Source organism: Plectropomus leopardus, chromosome 12, assembly GCF_026936395.1.
Source record: "Plectropomus leopardus strain MGB_pleo_1.0 chromosome 12, ASM2693639v1, whole genome shotgun sequence".
NCBI lineage: Eukaryota > Metazoa > Chordata > Actinopteri > Perciformes > Serranidae > Plectropomus > Plectropomus leopardus.
Window position 1 is genome coordinate 14,174,474 of NC_142187.1, and position 16,540 is coordinate 14,191,013.

At 40.6% G+C, this 16,540-nt stretch overlaps 2 protein-coding genes across 3 annotated transcripts in view; one reads left to right on the forward strand and one right to left on the reverse strand.

Annotated features, from left to right (window-relative positions):
* On the reverse strand, nucleotides 1-12,377 carry zbtb41 (zinc finger and BTB domain containing 41). Its single transcript, XM_042497745.2, has 11 exons — nucleotides 12,033-12,377; nucleotides 9,430-10,692; nucleotides 8,826-9,033; nucleotides 7,325-7,394; nucleotides 7,039-7,186; nucleotides 6,196-6,325; nucleotides 5,937-6,032; nucleotides 5,717-5,823; nucleotides 4,485-4,590; nucleotides 4,300-4,388; nucleotides 1-2,692 (listed from the first exon to the last, which is right to left on the reverse strand). Exons 2-11 carry the CDS (start codon nucleotides 10,658-10,660, stop codon nucleotides 2,058-2,060), a joined length of 2,820 nt encoding a protein of 939 aa, XP_042353679.2. The 5' UTR covers nucleotides 10,661-10,692; nucleotides 12,033-12,377; the 3' UTR covers nucleotides 1-2,057.
* Nucleotides 3,380-16,540, forward strand: part of LOC121964406 (protein crumbs homolog 1-like) — a 26,098-nt gene continuing 12,937 nt past the window's right edge. The window contains exons 1-4 of one of the 2 annotated variants that reach the window (XM_088085195.1): nucleotides 3,380-3,578; nucleotides 5,928-5,983; nucleotides 8,223-8,419; nucleotides 14,720-15,685. In XM_088085195.1, coding sequence (XP_087941321.1) covers nucleotides 8,320-8,419; nucleotides 14,720-15,685 — 1,066 coding nt within the window. In that variant the 5' untranslated portion in view covers nucleotides 3,380-3,578; nucleotides 5,928-5,983; nucleotides 8,223-8,319. Of the gene's footprint in view, nucleotides 3,579-5,927; nucleotides 5,984-8,222; nucleotides 8,420-14,247; nucleotides 14,403-14,719; nucleotides 15,686-16,540 lie in introns of those variants that run through there. The other variant, XM_088085196.1, reaches the window with a different exon arrangement.

A 16,540-nucleotide genomic window follows, 5' to 3' on the forward strand; every position in this document is an offset into this window, starting at 1 on the left:
AATATTTTCACATCTGATTTTATTGTTCAAGACACAAAGTTTGATGAATTGTTTGAAATTAAGCTAACCAACAATTAATTGTGGAAAAATGTCTGTACCTACTACATAACTGAAATCCACCAGCAAAAACCCTGCAGGGTGCAACAGTTAACGACGTGACGTCTTAACCATTCCATCTTACAGTTTTTCTCTCTTTTTTTCCTCTCCTATGTTACTAAAAACAGATTATTTTCCAATCTGAAAATAGGGCAAATTTTTGAAACCACACTTTAAGTGACTCCACGTCTGTTTATAAAACAAAGTTCTTACACACATACATATATATGTATATATATATATATATTCACCTCTAGTCACTGTGCTCATGTACACAGCAAAAGTAAAAAAAAATCAAAACTTTCTGCAGCCTAATCACCAGAATAAAATGTTGACACTTTCTCTCCCTGCAAACCACAGATACATTACATTTTTATGTAATGTTTTATGTTTATGTCAAAACTGGGTATTTTTCAACAAAACATTTCCAGCCAAGGTTGTTGTGACAAAACCAGTTATTTTTTGGGAACATACTGTACATACAGCAAAAAACTGCATGCAAAGGAGAGACTCATGGGTTCCCATTAAACCCATTTTCAGTGTCGTGTCTTGAGGTTAGAAGTCAAGGGACCCCTGTGTTTTTTCATCATCAAAATTTAGCTCAATTTTGGAGTGTTATTCTGCCCCTTTGCTGATAGACTAGCATGGCATTGCATGACATTATGTTATCACTGGATTTCTCGGGTCTTCTAGTTTCATATGATACATGCATTATCACTCTAGCTTTAAACTCAACCCGGTACAGCCTCCTAAATACAGGAATGTTGGCCGGTGATGCGATTTAAATTAAAAAAAAAACAAACACTTTATGTACAGATCTTAATCAAATCACGATAAACAAAACCTAGAGAACCTAATCCCAAAGACATGTAAAGTTTCAACATATCACCTACATATGAAATGTACAGATGTTATATACCCTTGCTTTGCAGAAATGTACAATTCCCCTTTTTATTCAGGCGACTGGATTGACTTCAACGGTCAATCCTGAAAGGTGGCATTTTTTAAAAAATCTTGTACGCACAAGATAGTAACTTGTGCTCATAAGCTGTTATCCTGTGGGAAAAAAAATAATGATCTTGTGGCAAGGAGTTATTATCCTATGTGCACAAGACTGTGTGTAGACTTCAGAGTGACACACTGTACAGGCAGTATTCAAGTTACAACGTAGATTAAGGCCACAGTTTAAGTTTACTCGGTATTACAAGGATGCCAGTATTGATTTGTTTGAGTATCGATCGATGGACATTTATTTTCAATTTGTTTTAAATAACGACCATTTCTCACAAGTTACCAAAACCAAAATTAAGACACTAGGACCAGCAAATGATTTCAGTGATTCATTACTTTGTCGTCAGTTACTTTTCTGCAAATCATCTGATCCCTTAAAAAGCACTGCTCTGTCTCTATACAATGCAATGCAAAACAAAAAAATGACAAGTTATTCTGTGCCAGTAAAAATCGAACCAATCAGCAAGAACCAGAGATTCGTGTTGACAGGGACCGGCTGAAAAGTGTTGAAGGAGCGTTTAAGAGAAGCAGTATAACACATACTGTATACAATCATCCAGCATCTGCTAATGGAAAATTTATTTTTTCAACTCATACACTGATTAATTGGCAGCCACACCTGTCTTTTTCACTTTGAGTTCAGCTTTTTTGAATTATATAGTATAGACAGCTGTAACAACAGCTTTTTTTGACCATGAACAATTTGTTTTGGTGCCATTGAGACATAAATATTCAGTGAGATCAGGCTGAACATCAGAGGTTAGCCCTTCTGTACCGGAGCCAAAATCAATCAAGGGCAGTTGTGTCGTCTTTGTCTTAAATTTAATCGTTTAACATTTAACTTGGATGACAATAATTGCCCTATATCTTGAATTATATATATATATTAGTAGTGAATACTGTAGCTCTTTATCTGATTATAATATGACTAAATTTGTTATTTTGTGGCATCAGTGTGCATGATCAGAGTTGGAGATGTTCTGCATAGAGGAAGCTGAATCCAGTCCCAGCAGCGTGCCCAGGTACGACTGCTCTCTGGGGTCCAGCATCTGGTCGGGCCTCACAGGGTGGACGATGTTGGCAGGCTGCGGTGTCAGAGTGTACTTTTCCAAAAATGCCAGGTCTGTAGTGGCTTGGTAGCCAGAGTTGTGCTGTTGTCCTTGAGCTTGCATGCTCACAACACTGTGAGTCTGAGAGGAGATAGACGAGGCTCTGTGAGCGTTCAGGTTGCCCTGAGCTCCTCCTGCAATCTGGACAGGAACTAAAGTGACGGGCACACAGACATTTGTCGGAGGAGGGGTGCTCTGGAGTGCTGACTTGGGTTCAGCACGATATACCTTAGATTGCTCCTCAAAAGGAATGGAGACTATTTTGTCCTCGCCGAGTGTGCCGAGGGGTTGCTCGGTTAACCGGTTGCTGTGCACGTGGTCGACGTGGTACTTGAGCTTGTCTTTTCGTTTAAAGGTGGCGCTGCAGTGGGGGCAATTAAAAGGACGAGCGTCTGAGTGAATCACCATATGCTTTGTCAAGGTCTTCTTGATCCGAAATGTCTGGTTGCACTCGGGGCATCTGTGGGGCTTCTCACCTGTCAACGTGAACACGAGAACATTTAAAAAGTTTAGCCATTTTTATTGCAGCCTTTGTTTTAGGGATAATAGTCAACCTTTTTGATGAATCCCGCCCCAGAACAGCTTAAGTCAAGCTTTGGAAACACAAAGATTAAGGGCTCTGACAAGAGCAATGCTTTATATCTGTAGAGTTTAGAGGGTGGTGTCTTTTGTTATCACCTTCCCAAAACCAAAAACTCTGGAGCAAAGGAGTAACGAACTGATTAAATTCGGTTTTACTGTTCTACCCATGATTAGTTTACAGCTATAATAGCAGCTCTGTCATGTTCTTTATTTGGTTTGGGGAAGTTTACACTCTAGATTTGAAACAACTGGATCTGCACACCACGTAGTCGCTGTTAGGATTTTAATGCTATGAAACGCTTTGTTTGCTCAAAACAATACACAGCATTTAATCCTTCTGACATTTATTTCAAGTCTACCAGATATTTCTTTCATCCAGAATCTAATCCATAGCGCACTGAGATGTGTGTCTTTTATATGATTTCTGAAGTTTACCCTCCAGCAACCCCAAGCAAAAACTTTGTTGCATAGCATTAAGTTTGCTAAGACTGTGACACACCAGGCGGACGTTTGGCCGTCGGTCCATGTGTTGCCTTTAATAAGCGTCTGTGGCCCTAGTCTTTGCGGTGTGTCCCACACTGTTGGCCCTTGTTGGCCCTCATCAACTTTTTTTTTCTGTCATTTCAGCATGTTGAATAGGTGGCTGAGACAACAGAGGCTGCTGGTCGATGAAATCACGGATTGGCTGTTCAGCTCAACGCACGAGAAGACAAACTGAAGTAAGAAATGTGAAAAGGGCGTAAGTCAAGATGGAGTGAGACCATTACGTTGTTATATGAGGTAAGATTGTATTTCTTTAGTTACTTTTAAGCTCTTAAACAGAAATGTCTCCTGACGGTTTGTGTTTTTGTTCAGTGGGACACAGTAAGTAAGCTTTGTCCTTCCATCATTGAAGTGTGTTGTTAATGTGCTAACTTGCTAACTAACGTCAAGACGGGCTTCCGGTTTCCCGTATTTAATAGGGATTAGACATTACCTGGGTCGGCTAGTATAGAGAGATATTTCCTTTCAATCAGATGCAGAACGTGCGTGCTTGTTGGCAGTCAATTTTGCGTGTTCGAATGCAACTTTCTGGCTAAGACACAGCGACATGAGGTGACGCAGCAGGGGGCTTTCAGTGCCGTTAGTCCTCTGATGTTGGTTTGGTGCGGCTGTGCCTCTAAAATGCATGATCAAATCCTGTTCTCTGGTAAACATGAAACATTTAATAAATGTTTACATATAACATTTTAAAAATATCATCAAACACTGTTGCATTTTCATCCAAACCATCCAAGGGTTATGCTAGAACAAATAAAAATTATTTTCTCTTTTTTAATAAGCCAACTAGCTCTAAACTGCCATATACAAACTATGCTGATTCTTCACTTTGATGCCTTCCAAATTGATCTGCTATTGTCATCACTGTGAACTGCATAAACGTGGTGGATAAGAAAGTTTGACAAACATTTAAAACACTGTTTCTAAGCAGATATATTCATTAACTTCTTTATTTCCATACCTGAGTGGGTCCTGAAGTGCATTTCTAGACTGGACTTTCCTTTAAATTCTTTCTTGCAAACGTCACATTGATGCAAAGCAGTTTTGTACCTGTGAAGAAAATCCTCATTAACAGAGACGTCAACCAAAAACACAAGAGCAGCTCAGGGAAATATTAATAATCCAACCAAAAAGAGAATAACATACTTCTGCCAAACTTTCTCTCCCAAGTGAATGCTTTTGTAGTGGACCGTCAGATGATCATGGCGTCTGAAACACTTCCCGCATTCTTCACACTGGTGTGCTTTCTCACCTGTAACAAACATGGGTTAACTTAAGGGGGTGGTTTGGATTTTTTTAAGTGGGGTGGTATGAGGTACTCATCCATAGTCGGTCTGTTGCCTACACTAGATGGGGCTGTCTGACAGCAAAGTAAAGTAGTGGAGATATCCTAAATATAGCATACACTAAAATACATAGAGTTTTTTGTTTTGTGGTGGCTAAAACATTTTGTTGCTTCCCCCTGTTCACAGCAGTACATTGCGTCGATTCTGTGTCGTTACTCCTGTCTGCTTCTCCAAACTGGGAGCTCACTAACCGTCATCTACTGTATGTAATACACTGAATATGAAGAAGTGCCTCATACAACCCTACTTCAAAAAAATCCAAACTATCCCTTTAAGTTAAGGTAAATACTGGCAGGAGACAGTGAAAGGTTTACAGTATTTCACACTGTGCTGTATTGTAATAAGAAGCAAAATGTCTGAATGAGATGAAACAGATTCTAAAATAAAAGCACCAAAAACACGCCCAAGAATCCAAATGCTGTTTGTCTTCAGGCCCTGATACGCCGAGCCAACAGTCGGCTATCAGTCAGTGTTGGGCTGTTTGTGAGTGTCGATGGACCTCGTCACTGCATTGTGTCCTGCACCACAATAATCAGGCTTTTTCCACTGATTCAGCATTTAGAATCAGCTGCGGCACGCGCTGGTCAGTGAAATCACTCTGACTAGCTGTTCAGCTCAGTGAACGACAAGAGAAACGTGAGTGAGGATAGTAAACAAAGGGCTAAAGTCAAGAAGGAGTGAGGTCAAAACAAACGCGTTGCATAAGTTAAGGCTGTTTTTCTTTTGCAATTTAGCTCAAGCAGAAAAGTTTCCTTATAGTTTGTGTTGTTGTTCACTTGCACACGCTAAATTTGCTTTGTACTTTCAAAATTAGATTGTGTTGTGTGCTAACTGGCGTCATAGCAGTGTTTCTGTTTTCCTTTTTGAATGATGATTACAGACAAACACACTCCACACTGGTATGAAAGGGTATCTCCTCTCACACATTCACAGAACGCGTGCTAGTTGACTTTTTGGCAACTTTTTCTAACAGCCTAACATGCCACCAGTTCTCTGACGTCGGTTTGGTCTGCGTCAGCCTTTATACTGTACCAGAGTGTATTTTCTGATGTTTGGTCAGGTGATCATGGCGTATGAAGGTTTTTCCACATTCGTCACATTCGTAGCGTTTGTCGTCATGGTGGACTCTGAGGTGGAGCCTGTCCAGGGAAAAGTTCATTCAGTACAGCTAATACCATAAATAATGCAGACAATGGATCTGTGAGCTTAAAACATTCACCATCACCTTCTTCTTTTTTCTCAGCAGACCTACCTGTAGGAACTGCCATGACGGAAACTTTGGCCACAGATACTACAGAGGTGAGGCTTCTCCCCACTGTGGATCCTCAAGTGCTCTCTCAATGTAGTCCTATAGGAAGAGAACACACCCCTCAATAAAGCAACACCGGGTTAAACATTTTTTTGCATGTCAAAATAAAGAGTTTAGGCTTTAATAATACATAATGTAAACACTGAATCAGCCAAAGCAACATGGTGCTGTTACAGAGAAGTTTAGGGACAGACAGACATACCTTTCCCTCACAGATTTCCCACAAACGAAGCAGGTCCACTTTCTTTTTCCTCCATGCGTACACTCTATGTGCCTCTTTCTGTTGCCTGTATCATTAAACTGTCGGCCACAAATTTCACAGGGAAAGGGACCTGAAAATAGTGTAAGATACAAACTATTATCTAATGCATTGATTGCAACAGAAACGTGGTTTAGAGTTACAGTTGTGACATCATTTTAAGGTTTAAATGACAGCTTTACTATTGGACAAACACAAAAACACAAGATTTTTTCTCTAATTTAAAGCTGAGTTGTTGAAAACATTTCCATTGGCAAGAGTGAAAATTTATTTTTAAACCTTGGAGCTTAAAGGGACAGTTTACCTCAAAATCAAGTACATATTCTTCCTCTTACCTGAAGTGCTGTTTATCAGTTTAGATTGTTGTGGTGTGAGTTGTCGAGTGTTGCAGACACTGTGTCAACTGTAGAAATGCCTTCCTTCTCTCCAGTATAACAGAACTAGATGGCACTTGGCTTGTGGTGCTCAAAGCACCAAATAAATAGTTGAAAAACTCAACAGCAATGTCTTTTACCAGAAATCCTACAGGTAGTAGTTCATTCTGATAGATACGTGTACCTGATAGAATAACCCACTCCACATTTAATTACATTTATGCACGCAGTTGTGCATTGTGCTATTTATTTCTGCTACAAATGTGCATCACCAGCAAGCATCTACTGCAGGCTCACCTAGCACCGCTGAGCTAGCTAACATTACAGTTAATCTGAGGAGGATGCCATTCATGTATTTCTGATTTTGGGGTAAACTGTCCTTTTAAGAATTTATTCAGTGTTTATTTCTCACCTAAGTGGTTCTTTTCTTGGTGCTTCAGCCTGGCAAACCTGGACTTGAAGTATTCATCACAGAAGGAGCATTTAAAGGGCCGGTCCTGGGTGTGCAGGATCATGTGCTCCTGCAGGTGAGGCCTGCGGCTAAAGGTCTTCAGACAAATCTGGTTCAGAAAGTTTAAAGGTCACAGAAAATATAATGTAAAATATATTAATTCCAAAAACAAATTCATCAACATTCAACATCTACTTGGGATCAACTTCCATAATCAGGCGAAATATTGACTAAAGCAAATTCTTACAGCACATTTCCAGCCTTCACTCTTCCTCTTCCTCTTGGTAAGAAACTCCTGGATGTGGTCTGGATGAAACCTGGCAGGACAGTGAAAATATATGATATCATCTGCATATAATATGACTGTAGCAACCACGGCTGTTGCCATAATAGAGATCTAGTGGAGAGATAGCTCTACAATTTTTCTTTCAAAAACGTATAAATCACAGTTGAAAGGAATGGACACCACATTTTTCTACATTCCATCATTCTAGGAAGTTTACTACAAATAAAACTAAATGACTTTGGTCAGAAATTTAATATCCGAACAGACTCAGGATATATTGTTCTAACTTTGGTGATTCCTTTACTTTCCCTCTAGTGCTACAATTAGATCAAAATTTTTATTTGACCAGCACTTTGGCTTATGGGCAAACCCTGCAAAATGTATGTTTCCAAAAAGCTAATCATTTCACTTAAACAAACAATTCTTTAAATTTTTTTTATTTCCTTAATTCTGCCAGCAAAATATTTTATCACGGCAACTGAAATGGTGCAATAACTATGCAGTAGTAAGACAAGCTTTTATTAGATAGACAGGGTTTTAAATACCGAATAGAATCACTAAGGTGTATTTTCTGCTGTCTGTGATCATGTAATTACACTGTGTAGTCTGACCTCAGGTAAACTTGATGACCAAACATACGTAGCTTTGATTGAGCCCAAACTCAGGCCTGACCCTACATAATCCCAAACAGTGTCTGTGCAAGCCTGAGCCTGAACCATGCAAGCAGTTTTGTGGCCACTGCCCAGTTAAAACCCCAATTCCCACTGTAAAAAAGTGTACATTCAAATACTTTCTGGCAATACTTTTTGCCAAGGGTTGTTCCCATACACCACTTCTCTTCCTCTTTTTTTGTTTCAAGAGTCTTTCATCAGCTCTGCATCGTGTGCACAACAGTTTCAGCAGAGCGGGCTGCACCATTTGGATGTATCCTGGTATTCGTGTGAGCACAGCGGTCCATGTCGATGCGGTGGGCAGATGATGATCACCTCTCTATGCTGCACGTTACGCTCATCTCTCCTACTGCTGGGAACGCAGAGGCTAACACTGCTAACCGAGGTACCTTGCAACCCGTCTCTCTTATTTTCTTCCCAGTCTATTGCAACTCTTGCCATTTCTGCATGAGGATTGTCAGTTTAACACATCTGCTGTCCAGTGCTCTGGAGTTTGTGTACGGTACGTGAGGAAATGACCCCCTGATTCTGATGTTTTATCAGATAATGTGTCATTCTAAATTTCAACTTTTTCATTAATGATAATAGTTGGTACATTATTCATGACATTACACCGACCATAAGGTAAAAAACAACAACAAAAAAACAGGGAAATTGGCGTCTAGATTCAATTTTGAAAAAATTACAGACAAATTAGGTTCAGAAAGAGACTCAAAGCTTGGAGGTAAACTGTTCTTCACCAGAATAATGAGCAGAGATAGTGAGGATTTTGTGATACTGCAGTGTCTTACCTTCTGACGTGCTTTGCCAGGGTCTTCTTGCTGGCGTGGAGTTTGTTACAGAAGGGGCATTTGTGCTCCTTCTTCTGGAAGGGCGCGTCGCTGGCATGCTTCTTCTTGTGTACAGTCAGGTTTGACTTGGTGGAGTAGCGCTGAAGGCAGATGTCACACTGGAATGGTTTCTCTCCTGTGTGCACTCTGGTGTGACTCTCATATTTCCCTAAAAGATGCAGGTCAGGTCCGTGAGTTATTATACAGTATCAGTAACACACTTGAGACATGAGTGTAGTTACTGTTAGGAAACATGGCACTGCTATGAATATGCATTTTACACTCTGTTACCATCACGGTTGAAGGAAATCTATTGACAGTCCAAAGCAAACTTAAAATGATGTTCTTATTTTTTTAGACCAAATGATTAATCGTTTGATTGAAAATAAACAGACAGCAGATTCATCGCACTGAACACGCTGGAGTCCAAGAATTCTGACTCTTTTTTTCTTTAAAATTTACTCGGACCGATTAATTATCAAAAAAGTTGGTAATTCTTTTTATAGTTGACAATAACTGATTAATCATCGCAGCTCTAATCTAGACCTTACTCCATGGTTCCCACCTGCGCGGTCAAAGGTCTTGTTACATTTGGGGCATTTGAGAGTCTTCTTGCTGGAGGTTTGAATGATGACTGGAGCCAGACCCTCTGGGTACACGGGACTCTGGGTAGAGCTTCCTGCTGCTGGCACTTCAACCTCTCCATCAGCCTGGTGCTCCGCCCTTTCTACATCCGAACCCTGCTGACCTGCGCTCTTGTCAGCTGCACAAACCTCAACCACTGTCCTCTGGATAACCACTTCCTCGTTCATGTCCCCTTCCTCTTCCTCCTCGTCCACTGGATCCTCAGCTGGTTTAGATGTTTCGTTTACGTCTGATGTGGGCAGTTGCTTTTCCACAACCACCTTTCCTGCTTCTTCCATTTTTTTTCCGTCCGGCTCTCTTGGTGACACAGTGCTTTGTTTTTCCTCAGGAGTGTTGACAGTGCACTCCACATTGTCTCTCTGATACTTGGTGGGTGTTCTCCTCCTGCGGGCTGATCTCCGCGTGGTCGCAGTCCTCTGAGTTGCTGTCTTCTCTTTCTCTGTTGATGTTTCCTGCTGTGCGTCAGTGTGACTCTCAGCGAACTGGTTCTGTAAGGAGTTTTCCGTGCTAAACTGGCAACTGCTCATGGTGCACTGCACATCACATGGGCTCTGGATGTCTGTATCACCTGCTGGTGAGTCGCTGGATGTCATTTCCACCTCAGGAGACCCTCTGATCTCATCCTGTGCCTGGATGACACAGACTGTGCTGTTGTCCCCTTCTTTACACAGTAGCTTTAGTATATCCATCATGTCCAGGAATCGAGCTGCTTCAGTTAGGGCTGGGAGGTCCCCCTCTGCGACAACGCACTCAGAGGTGTACAAAAAGCCAAGCAAGTGCTGAAAAACGGAGTCCTCCACATGGTCCAGAGTCACGTGTGCTGTAGCAGGGTTCTTGGACAACTCAGCGTGAAAGTAGCTGCTGCCATGGGCCAACACCACCTTGTGGGCTCTGTAGAGCTTCCCACCCACAGACACAGTCACATCGCAGAACTTCTGTCGGGTTCGGTCCTCATTCAAGAACTTGAGGAGGTTGTGACTGTGCTGAGACATAGCCAGGTGTCTGATCTGTGAGGTTGACGCTGGAACAGTTTCTGAGTTTGGAGGAGCGTTGGAGTCGAGCACGGTGCCCGGCTCTGCAGCACATTCACTGCTGGCAGTGACCTGCCTGCTGCGTTTGGGACGCAGTGGATTACAAGGTTTTTTCTTCATTGGTGAGTTGGTTGGGTGACCATGAATCACTCCTGAAAATCAGAGGATTGCAAACAGTGCTTAGATTGAACATGCATAAGTCATATCTCATTTATAACTCGTATTTGATAGCATTAGCATGTAAATGTACCTGATCTTAAAGGGTAACTTCTGTATTTTGTACCTGGACATTATTTTCATATGTTTGTGTCTGAGTTACAAATGGAAACAACAGTTTTTTTTATAATTAGTCCAGTATTGTGAGAGAGCGCTGCAGCCAGCAACAGCAAAACAGGCTCTAACCACTCTGGGCATGTTTGCACCATCAATAACATCCACTAAAAGTATTCTTGTGACAATGACAGGCTCAGGTTATTTTTTTTAAGTTTCTAAAAACATTATGAACAGGAACCTTACAGAGAAAGACCTTTTGTTTAGGAGTAAGTTCATTTTTGTTTAACCAGAAACAGACTTGAAATCATTATATGGCCAAACTCACCAAACTACATTTAAATAGAGTGATTTTATCATAGTAAAACACACCTCATTTAAAACTGACAGAAACAAAACTCACAAAAACCATCTTGCTTCCTCTTTCCATTGTACCAACAATCACCAGCTCTGGTTTGGTTGAAATAAACTCTTAATTTACACAGTCAAATGGGAAAATGCGCTTTTTTTCTATACACATTACAGTGACAGTCATGTTGTGTTTTTCATTTAACAAAAAGGCCTGTCACTGTAGACTCCTATCCGTTATGCTGTAAGATACTTATAATAACAATCTATGCCTGTCAGTGGCAGAAACAAGCATTTTTAGTAGATGTACATTGATGGTGCCAAATGCCCTGATGGGTGACACTGCAGCCTGTTCAGCCTGTGCAGGTGGCTCGCTAAATACTGGACTAATTCTTTAAAAAAATGTGGCTCCAATACATCACCGAGAAACAATAACATCGGAAAAAATGATCGAGACTGAATACCATCTAAGTTACCCTTTAATAGCACAACTGCAACCTTACAGCATAAAGCTGACCTGAGGATGATGCATGCAAAGATGCACAATAATGACTTACTGCGAACCACTGAGGTGTTTTCTCTCATGAATTACAACAAAGCAGAATGAGCAGCTAAGTGTTATGAACGCTGACCTCAATAGGCATTACAGGCCTGACGAGGATGTAATACTTATAGTGACCGCACTGATGTCCTGAATTAATTACGGTCAACACGGTCGTATTTGCAAATTGGCTCTCCACCTCAAGGACCCCCAACGTTATGTTAACAGTCTGACGGTCGGCCCCCCTCCGAGGAGAGTGTTGACAAACGACCCTTACTGCTACCCCGGAAATCGACGTATACGTCGGGTCATTTATTTGAAGCTAAATCTTACCTTAGAGACACAATCCGCGTTTATAAAGCACTGTACAATCCGTCTGAAAGAAATGATTTGGAAAATAAACGGAGGAATAATAATTTCCTGGGTATCTGTAACGCCCCACCTTCCCCATCCTCCATAAATGTCTGACACCGAAACAAAGCGCTCGCTCATTGGCTGTTCGAGCTTTTGTCCTCTGAAACTCTCGTTTAGAGACGCAAACAGAAGTAAACATTCACGAAAGACAGACAGGAATACAAACTTTGATTTCTCTGTTAAAGTACGATGTCAAAAAGTCAAACGCGAATTAAACGAAGAAGACCTGTTGTCGGGCAGTATCATAAGGTTCACGACAGGGTTCATGATAGGAGAGCATCATGGGTAATGTAGTTTATTATTGTAGGGGGACGTCAGGTAATATGGGCCTTGACTTCACTATATTACATCCATGGGTATGGTAGGAAAAATGAAGTTTTACATCTGGAGCTCTTTAAATATTTTGGCATATTTAAATATTGTTATTGCAGTGTTATTACAAATGTGCTTTATATAAAACAGGCATTTTTTTTTATCTCTTTGGTCATAGAACTTCCAGGGAAAGCCATGTCACATGTTTATTATCTCATGTTGGTAATAAGAGTACTGCAGCGACTGGTCTATTGTAACTAAACTTAATTTTAACTCCACTACATTTCTAACAGGTAGCCTAAAGTTGTAGGTGAGCACAAGGATCATGTGATGTACAATGCATTGTTATACAGTAATAGAAACCACCCAATATTATATACGATGAGTTTAATCACCTCTGTTGTGGCCAGTTACAACATTTATTCAGAAAAAAAGAGCAGATTTTTTTCCCTCATAAAAATGTTTCTCATAATTATGAGATAGTAATCTAATTAATTTAGAAAATCAGGGCAAATATATTTCTTGAGGAAAAAATATTATGCCTTATTATTGCCTTATTACATTATATATCTAAAACTTTGTAATTCTCATTAGTGATGGGTTCACATGTAGGCAGCATACAGTAATAAATTCAGAAATTCTTATTTTTCTGAATTAATAAATGTTTTGTCTTGTTAACTGAAAAAAAAAGCTTTTACCATTAGGATAATTTTACACTTTTTAAATAATGTAACACTGACAAGATCCATTCTGGCTGCATAGTAAGTACATTTACTTTTAAATTGTCAGCACATTTTGTTGATGGTACTTACCTAACTTTACTTAGTTAAATTTTGAATGCAGCACTTAAACTTGTGACAAAGTATTTTAACATTTTGATGGTGCTACTTTTAGTGAAATATTTTATGACTTTTTCCATCTCTGGTCTTTTATTCTAGTCTTTTCAGACTTTATTATATCTAAATTTTGCTTTAAATATATGTGAAAATGCACCAGCTATATTTACATACGTACACACACTTTCAAAATATAGCCTAATGATAAACTTTAGTTATTTGTATTTCACATGTTGGATCATGGACTTAAATCCTGGACTATAACGTACTGAGCATGCCACTGAGAAACTTGAGCCAGAGCAACTGCAAAACAAGTAACACTAAAAAGTACATTAAGTATTATTAACGAGCTGATTGAACGCTCTTAAAGCTCTTCGGAGAAATTACTAGTCATGACGTCAGTGACGTTTTAATGACAGAGATACCTCCTAGATTAGAATCACCAGAGTACCTCTCTCAGAGACTGGGCCTTAGTCCAGCCAACTGCTGCAGCCAAATAGTACTCAACTGAGGACACGCTCTGTAGTACACATGTACATGCATGTGCACTCGTGCATTATATGTTTACGTGCGTATTTATAGCGGAATTGTGGGAACATTTCCTTTAACAGAGAACTTAAGTACTAAAGAGAGACTAAATTGTAGTTTGTGCCTCTGCTAAGGTGAGGTTCACCATTTTTTTTAATCCAATTCAATTTGCTTTATTGTCATGAATGTTTGTAAAACAATATTGCCAAAGCCTCAGATTCTCCATCTCTCACATCCCGTGGTTTCCATCACATGGGCCATGTTGTCACTTATATAAGTGTACATTAGACTTCTTTCTGTGGAGGATTTTTGGAGTTGCTCAAATTAGCCTACTGGATGAACCCCTCCCTTTGCCAACACATTTAATGTGTAAGACATTGTAAGTGCATTAGCCTAATCCCTCCTATCTGGCTTGGATCGCTCTGAGCATTTCAGTAAACACACACATGCACAGAGGAGCAGAGCTGAGGATGGAGCTGCACACACAAGTGTTCCCCGCCTGTCTCTGACCTGAAATGAAGATATTGCCAAACATCTATTAAATTGGAGGACTTTATGAGGACAATGTTGAGATTCAGTGTGCATGTGTGGATGTTATGGTTGCTTTATGCAGGTAAAGTTATGTATGTTACAATCAGAGATGAGATTATATGCACGTTTATCTAGTCTTGCTGTGTTGTCCAACAAGTGTATAATGTGCTGCACAACATGCATTTGTACAGTTGATTTAAATTCTAGATTGATCCAAATTTTAAATTTAGCAGTTATTAACAGCATTTTACATTAATTTGTTTTTTGTTTCTCATCTTTATTCCGAAGGTTTATTTACTTTTACACACATATTTGTGACTGTATCGTGAAATTTACTGACACATATTTAAATTTTGCATGCAGTTTGAAGTAATATTGGATTGTTATTTGTCTCTCTAGGCACTTTCTCAGAGGAGAACATGAACGGATGTGAACAGCAGCCATGCCAAAATGGTGGTCTGTGTGAAAGCCACAATGGAGGTTTTAGATGCCTTTGCTCCCAACAAAGCCAAAACGGTCGCCTATATGGAGGAGAGAACTGCACAACTGCACTTTCAGGCTGTGATGGCAACCGATGTGAGAACGGAGGAATATGCTCTCCCTTACTTATTAATGATCAGCACACTTTTACATGCATCTGCCTTGCTGGCTTCACAGGCCCTAAATGCCAGAACTCCACCGTCTTCTCATTTGAGTCCAGAGGCTACATGTACATAGAGACTCAGCTACTAGACCCAGAGGCTCCTCTTAACGTGACATTCAGCTTCAAGACAACGAGAGCAGTTGGGACTCTCTTGCAGCGCAGAGTGGATGACCTGCTCCTCAGCATTGAGCTGATGGACGGGCATCTCTGCCTCCGCAGCCTGAGGGGTCAAGGCTCCAGCACGCTGGTTCAGGAGCTTCCAGAGTTTTTGTCCAGCAACAAGTGGCACATGGTGGAAGCATCACTAGGCGGTGTGGTCAGCCTCATCAGGTTACTCTGCACTGAAGGAAACTGCATCAAAGACTCCAACACTGAAGTCCAGCTGCTTAAGCAAGCCTCTGCTCTCCCCGAGCCAGGAACAGTTCGTCAGAGCCTCTTCATAGGAGCAGTTGGGGGGGACTGGGGTTCAGGCAGAGCAACGAATGACACAGACTACCAGCCAGCTTTTCTGGGCTGCTTCAGAGATGTGTTTGTAGACTCACATCTGGTGTTGCCCGCTACAGAAGATTCAGACGTGCAGGAAAACATCACAGTGGGATGCAGTGATAAAGACAAGTGTGCTGACAGCCCGTGTCAGAACCGAGGGCGCTGTGTGAGCCAGGGCTGGAGGAGCTACATGTGTGAGTGCCATAGGCCATATGAAGGGAACAACTGTGCAGAGGGTAAGATGTATACACACACACACACACACACACACACACACACACACACACACACACACACACACACACACACACACAGAGTATCTTTTCTTCCTTTTTGTCTCATTCCCCAAGGAAAACCTGAGCAAACTTAAAGAAATGTTTAAAATGACCATATGTATATCTCTCATTCAACCTGTGTTACAGTAAGTAAGAAAACTTTGCTTTCCTCAATAGTGAACGAAAAATCTGCAACATATTCTTGATGGGGTCTGTGTTTAACAACGGTAAAACTATATCAAAACGTCATTTTACAAACCCTCTCACAACTCCTGCAGTATAATTCAAGTCTCATTTAATGCAGTTTTATGCTCCTTACTTCCCAAACTGACAACCCTTACCAACCAGAGTCTGAATTGAAAGTCAAACAAATCTATGCTCTCCTGAAAGCCAGACTCCATTGACAAAAACAATAATTTTACCTCACTGAATAAAGGGGCTGCAGGTCCATCACTGCCCTGATCAGTTACTTTGTTGGTGTTATTGTGTGACTTTTGTGAAACTAATCCTTTAAAACACTAAAGTGACACAATAACACAAAATAACTAACTGATCAGGCAGGGATAGACCAGCTGCTCCCATGTTCAGCGAGGTCAAGCTATTGTTTTTGTCAGTGGATTTTGGCTTTGAAGAGAACATAGATTAAGTTTTAATTTTAGCTCAGTCTCTTGTTGCAAGGGTGTGTCTGGGAACTACTGAGCATACCACTGGATAAGTGAGACTTGGATTATACTGCACGAGACCTGTGAGAGTTTAGAAACAGATATTTTGAAACAGATTTACTGTTGTTGAATTAGATTTGCATTAAACATAATG